Consider the following 6,961-nt stretch of genomic DNA (forward strand, 5'->3'; position numbering starts at 1 on the left):
ATTTCAAAGGAATTTAAAATGGGAAATACAGCAAAACAATTTTAGTCTTGTGGCTTGCAGTAATAATTAAAAAGCATAGGCAAATTTCAGTATCAAAAGAAACCATATCTTTTTCTTATGATTGTAGGTGGTCAGAGTTGTGTCTCTGTACAAAAACTCTACAAACATACTGCATCTTCTCTATATACACCTACCCACAGTTTTTCAAAATCAAATCTGCAGCCTGAAAATACTTCCATGATCTGGAGGAAACTGCTTATCTGAAATTGTTGGTGCTATATAGGAGAGACACGCTTACATTGAGGAGGAAACGAAAGACAGATTCTGTATCTCAGTGAATCCCTACTACAAATGTGAAGGGTGAGAAGTCCTGGAAAGCCACCAGATTAGCCCACTTCTGCATTCTATTGTGGTGGGGGAGTTTCCAGCTGGCACCAAGCTGATGTGTTTTGCAGCCACTAGTTTAGAGGGAATACAAATCACATCAAATGCAGGGTTGTGTTCTGGGGCTTCCCTTTCCTCCTAGCCAGGTAAGGTAGATGGCAATAGCCCACCAAGTGTGTTCATCAGTTCATCATTGAAGTCTATATAGTACGTGCTTCCATGTCAGGACTTCACAGATAAGCTCTAGAGAATCTGTGGTGGATTAAACCATGGTGGCCGGTGAACATTGCTGTCATTGACACTCAGAAGGAAACTTGTGCCTGACTCACCACTGTTCAAGAAGTCTGGTGTTTTAACTGAAGTCAAGATGAAATTGAGTTTCCATGAGTGCTCTGGATGGTGAACTTCAAGGACTCTACGATGAGCACATCTTTGTTTCTGCTGCCTCAGCTTCATGTCACGTCTTGCAAAGGGTGGGGCAGAAGGTGGGATGGTCTTCAATGGGAGTCAGCCCTTGGAAAGACACAGTTTGCTTCACACTGAGTTGCACTTTTTTAAAATATAAACATGAGTAAATACTCATTTACAGGACTGGGGAAAAGGATACTTTAGGTGTGTCAAGACATTATGCTGATGTTACTACTAAATTATTTTGAATGAAGGATCTTGTACATTCAGAGTTAAACTCACTATACATCAAAATACTCAAATACAAACTCTATTTTGATGTACACTTGTGTTCCTTTCCAGTGTGTAAGGTGGAATGAGCATACTTAAAAGCATTATGTAGCTTGAACATGAAGCATGTTGCTGAATACTGGTGTTTCTTGAGAAATCAGCCAATCAAGGTAAAAATTAGAGATCCAGCAAAAAAGGAGAAAATACTTTCAGATCTCTTTATGGGATATCTTAAAATTATGGAGAGCTCATTTATATTTGTTGCTCAATCAGATCCTGAATCTAATTTATCTTTTGCCTTCTAGAGCAAGTTAAGAAAAGAAAACGTACTTCAAAGGGTGCTTTGTAATTCTGTTCTTTTAGCAACCTTACCTATGTGCAGAATCTGTAAGCTGTACCTTGTTTTGTTTGTCTAGTTACTCCCTGAGACCCTCTAGTGGAAAGGAAAATACTGTTATTCTTGTTTTACAACAGGTGAATGGAGATGAGTTGAAGCTAGGGGATTATCATGGGTTGCCTGTGGCAAAGCAGAAAAAAGTATCTAGGTATCCCTTAGCTGGTCTGACGTCTTGTTCACTGGACACTGAGTGATTCTTTTGTTAAGAAATGACCTTAAATTACATTGGTAATTGAATTACTGAATATTGGTATATCTTGACAGAAGTCTTCACTAAATCTTGCCAATTTTAAGTGGCAATTAATTTGGTTTTATGTGTAGAACTTTCTAATATGGTAATAGCAACTTCTTACATAACAAATTTTTTGTATTTCAGAAAGATTAAACACTTGGTTTTGCCTTCTCTGTGGGGTAATCAACTGCCCACAGTGCATAAAAAATAAATATATTAACAGTATCACAAAAATAATTACTATATTGCTTTAGTTACCGTTAATAAGTCTTATTTTCTTCCAGAAAAGTAATAAAAGTTATGCCTTCTATTTTGCAATACTCAGTTGTCTTTTTAAGAGCAATTTTTTAGTGACATAACCAGTAAACCAAGTGGAAATGAGAATTACTTACATGTGTCTCTTAAACTAGGTGGTTGGGGGTTGTACAAGCTATAGCCTGTAACCTGTGTTTTTACTAATGCATGTGTCTAGAATAATATGCGTGTATTTTCTTGAAAGCAAAAGCCTTTCTGAGTAAGAAAACTTTTGATTTGTCTGAGATCTTATTGTCTGCCAATAAAAAAATAGCTTTTTTTAATATGAAAAATAATAAAATAAAGCCTAACTCTTTAGCTGCTGAGGATATCAACCTCACTGTGATGGCAGAATTCTCTTGCAGTTGAGAAGTTCTCAGGCAATTAAATATTCAAAGTGTAAAAAAATTAATCTTGTCTTCCTTTTCTACTGCCTCCAAACACTTACTATTCATAGTAGTCATCTGTTGTAATTCCATTGCACTTTTGTTTTGTATTTTTGTAGGTCAGTGGCCCCATTTTCTTCTTCCTTTCCCCCCCATCCCTTGTATGTTTCTTCATCAGCTGGTGTATTACTAATTCTAAATTCAATTGTTCTTGTCCATCCCCACAGAAAGCTAAGGAAGAGTCAGAAGTGACTTTCAATATAGTACATTTCTGATCAACTTTAGGGTTAAAATTGTATTTACTATATGGCATTGGAATAACTGTTCCTTTCTACATCTTTGTGTACTGCATATCTGCTTTTTATGTCTGTGTTTCCATTGTTTTGGTGTCTTCTGATGAACTATAAGCTGTTAAATTCTGAGCTTTGCAAACTAAAATAATGTTTTATATATAGCATTATATCATACGAGATCAACCATTGAAATTTTTAGATCTCTAGAAGAATGGCTTTTTTTCCCCAAAAGGTGTTGCACAAGGTTCCAGGAAGTTTTGCTGGAGCTGACAGAAAGAAGATGGGACCCTCAAACTTTCCAGTCCTACTGGTTTTGTCACTTAACAGTACTTTTCTCAGACAAAGCAGTGTCAGCTGTGGACATGAAAATAATACTACACTATGTAGTGCTTCTAGTGCTATTCTAGTACTATGAAGTTTGAATCACGCCTGATACTACTCTTAAAAACAAAAAATGAATGGGTGAGGAGGAGAAAGAAGATACAGTAATGAGTGAACAGGTTCCTAAATTTACATAAAAGTGTGTCTTTATGTGAATGTAATGTTTGCTTCTGTGTATCTTGAGTTCATTTTCAGCAAAATACACAAAATTGCTGTAAAAAGATGTTAAAACCAGGTATTAGCGAGTCATAAATATTGTTTCTGTAGCAAGAGAAGGTATGTTTACTTCTATGTACCCCAGTCTGTCAGAAGAACTTAAAGGATGCAATGGACACTGAAACAGCAGGGCAGTTCTAAAACCATATGTATTTAGTCTTGTATATATTCCTTTTTAGGTTGGCAATAGTGCCTTCTTTTCATAGCAAACCTGATTTTTTTCTTACTCGATCATACTCACCCTCTTCCCCCTACAGAAAAGCATACTTCAGCTGAAATTCAGCATTCTGTGTATTCACATGTTTTGTATAACTTCACTGCTGGTTGGTTTTGGAGGTTTTTTTTGGGTTTGGTTTGGTGTTTTTTTGTTTTTTGGTTTTTTTTTTTGGGGGGGGGGGGGCTTTCATTCTTGGCTAGAGGAAGTCATACCTGCAGTCTTTTTTGCTTATTTTGTGGGTGGATGCAGGTTCATTCCTATGCAGTTTTTAACTTGGTGCTTGGAAGCAATGTTAGGCCTTCCCTCTGGATTAATTCTGTACTTTGGTTCAGCTATGGGAAATTGACAATAGGTGCAACTTCACCTACATATTTCTCAGCTGAACTGCATTCAGCTCAGTGCAGGCTACCTTACTCAACTTTTGCTCTTGTGGTTTTAAATGCAAATCTAGTTCAAAGATTCTGCCATGTTAAAATTCTTTACTAAACAGAAGTTAAGAGATGGTCTTGTATGCTCCTGTGTAAGATGATTCTACCTGAGTTCAGGGGGAGTAACTAGTATCCAGTGGGGCAGAAGAGAAGTACAAGTCCTTGGCTTGTAAGTTGTCTTTGAACTTACAATAAGCAAGCAATAGGCAGCTTTCTTATTGTGGAAAATACATGCATCTGGGTTAAGGCTCTCTCTCTGTGTGTATATATATATATATACACTCTGATTTTATTTTGACAGGAATGTTTTGATCCTACTATGCAGTTGCATTTTGTTCATCAAGCTCCACGTACCATTCCTCCTTACGTCTCAAAAAATGGATCAAGCCTTGGAGATTTGCTAATAGGCTTCTTCAAATATTATGCCACAGAATTTGAGTAAGTAATAAATTCATTTTAGTGGTTTAGAAGATATGAAACTTTGATTCCTTCTATTCAATGTAGCGACAGTTTATAACCCTTGAAAGAAAGAAAAGCAGCAATGCAGGAGTGGTAACTGAGAGAGAGGAAATGAGTGGAAAGGCTAAATGACAACAGGAATGTCAGTAAATTGTCTGGTTTCTTCTTAGCTAGGCATTCTTTCTTGTAAAATAGTTTCCAAAAGTTAGAGAGCTTTGTCCTTTAAAAATTCCTGGGGTTTGTTATACAATTACACTATTCTGTAACTGCCTATTCATGTGTGAGATCTGTTCTTAGCTATCATTTATGGTTTCAACTGTGATATTAATTATTTGGACCTTAAGGGCTATGCTTGTCTTTTGTCACAATGAGTCAATGGGAGTAACTGGCCAGGTGGCTCCTTACTTCAACCAGAATATACTCCTGTATAGGCCTCGCCTAGTGAAGAATTCTCTCATGTATAGTTGTTTCACTCACATTATTGATTTACTAGAATCTGAATTTAATTTTGGCATCTGGAGTTCCTTATATAACAGGAGAAGCTTAAGTTGCGAGGACATCTGAGAAAGCCTTAAGTTACAACTGTTTTGCCAAATTGTTACTTGTGTATTTCTGAATTTCTTAGAAAAAAATGCTTATTCTTATAAAATATCAAATGGTTGTGTCTCAATCAGCTTAAAGATCTTCTAAATCACTTCTGAGGCAGTTGTTTCATGCATGTTGCTGTCCTGTGTATGTGCATCATCTCCATTTCTTGGAAGGAGAACAAAACATACAATTGGATACTCATAATTTTGGAAGTGTTTATAATTTATTCAATATAAGAATGAAAGACCATAAAACCATTAAAGCATTTCTGGGGTGTGCATCACATGTGAAATATGTAAGCTAAATCCCTATGGCCTGGAGTAATGCATGATCCAACTGCATTTTGTGCATGCTTAAGCCTGACAGAGAGATTTGCATGTAAGTTATTTTCTTTCAATGATCTCTGCAGATTAGAGAATGGTCTTTTGTCTTAAATATTTCTCCTGAGTACCTGCCCTTTCAGCTGACAAGGTCATGTTTGCTGAAGAGGCAAATGAGAAGACAGTGCTGAAGGATAACCTTAGATTCTTAATTTGTGTAGGATATTACATTAATTTTTTACTACTTGACTGTACAAGCTATTAATCTTCTTATATATAAAAGTAGATATTGTATCCACTAAGGAATTTTCTGGTTTGCCTGTGTGAAGTAGCAGAGATGATCTCATCTAATTACAGGGAAAATGCCTAGTCTGACTCTTCTGCGTTTGGGTGCTTGTGAACATAGTCAAGACCAGATTTCTGCCTAAGTTGTTGGCTGGTCAAGAATGACTTCATTTTTGTCTGCTATTAGAAAGGATATGCTAAGACATATGCAGACCAAAAATTCTGCAGTATCAATGTTTGAGCTGATGGCAATCCCTAAATACTATTTTTGTGATGATTATAAATCAGGAAAAAATACTGTGTAAATTTATTCATAGACACACAGAGGAGCTTCTGGGTAAAAGAAAACTTGAAAAAGTAGATAGTGAAGATAGGATAGTCCTGATGTCAAAGGAAGAAAATGTTTCAAAAAGCAGCTGAATAAAAAGAATACCTGATGTGTTCTTCTAGTGTTCAGTATCTGTTAAGTATTTAAACATTCCACTTGTGATATTCTGTTTATTAAAAAAAAACAAAAAAAAAAAACCAGTAAAAACAGCCATTAGAATTCCTGTGTTGAAAATGCTACTACATAGCTGAGAAGTAATTTGAGGAAATTATGCACTTAATGCAGCAGCCTGTATTATTTTTAACTCTTTCTGCTATGGAAATAAAATTTAGTCAAGTGTACTCTTTATCTGTACAATAAAGAGTACACTATATGTATAGTGACAGGATTTATACTGTCAACTCTAAATCCTCTTTGAAAGGAATAGGATTGATAGTAAAATTCCATGTAGTTTCAGTCACTGGAGAAGGCAAATTAGTGCACCATAGGGAGGAACATGAACATGGAGCTTAAAAGGTTTTGTGTGTATGATAGCCAGCCAGCAAAAGTAAAAGTAGTCTCATGCTAGCCACAGGATCTGTTATCTTTGGTTTGAAGTTGCTGATGGAAACAACAGTGCAAATGAGAATGAGGGTAAAAATTAAATACACAGGATCACAGAGTAACAAATATGCTGACTGGAAGGGACCCCATCAGGATAATTGAAATCCAGCTCCTGGCCCTGCACAGGATCATCCTAAGATTCATTCCCTAAGACCCTTTGCCTGAGAGCATTATCCAAACACTTCTTGAACTCTGTCAGGATGGTGCTGTGACCACTTCCCTGGGGAGCCCGTTCCACTGCCCAACCATCCTCTGGGTGAAAAATACTTTCCTAATATCCAAACTAAACCTCCCCTGACTCAGCTTCATGACCTTAAGTCCTGTCATGAGAGTGAAGAGATCAGTGTCTGCCCCTCCTCTTCCCCTCATGAGGAAGTTGCAGACTGCAATGAGGTCTCCCCTGTCTCCTTTTCTCCAGGCTGAGCAGACCAAGTGACCACAGCCACTCCTCATACAGCTTCTCCTCAAGGCC

General features: G+C 36.9%; 1 protein-coding gene across 2 annotated transcripts in view; it reads left to right on the forward strand.

Moving 5' to 3' along the window:
• TENT2 (terminal nucleotidyltransferase 2) overlaps positions 1–6,961 on the forward strand; it is a 37,904-nt gene that overhangs the window by 21,926 nt on the left and 9,017 nt on the right. The window contains exon 12 of one of the 2 annotated variants that reach the window (XM_054002950.1): positions 128–2,499. In XM_054002950.1, coding sequence (XP_053858925.1) covers positions 128–241 — 114 coding nt within the window. In that variant the 3' untranslated portion in view covers positions 242–2,499. Of the gene's footprint in view, positions 1–127; positions 2,500–4,207; positions 4,345–6,961 lie in introns of those variants that run through there. The other variant, XM_054002949.1, reaches the window with a different exon arrangement.

The sequence above is a fragment of the Vidua macroura genome, chromosome Z (assembly GCF_024509145.1).
Source record: "Vidua macroura isolate BioBank_ID:100142 chromosome Z, ASM2450914v1, whole genome shotgun sequence".
In the NCBI taxonomy this organism is placed as follows: Eukaryota; Metazoa; Chordata; class Aves; order Passeriformes; family Viduidae; genus Vidua; species Vidua macroura.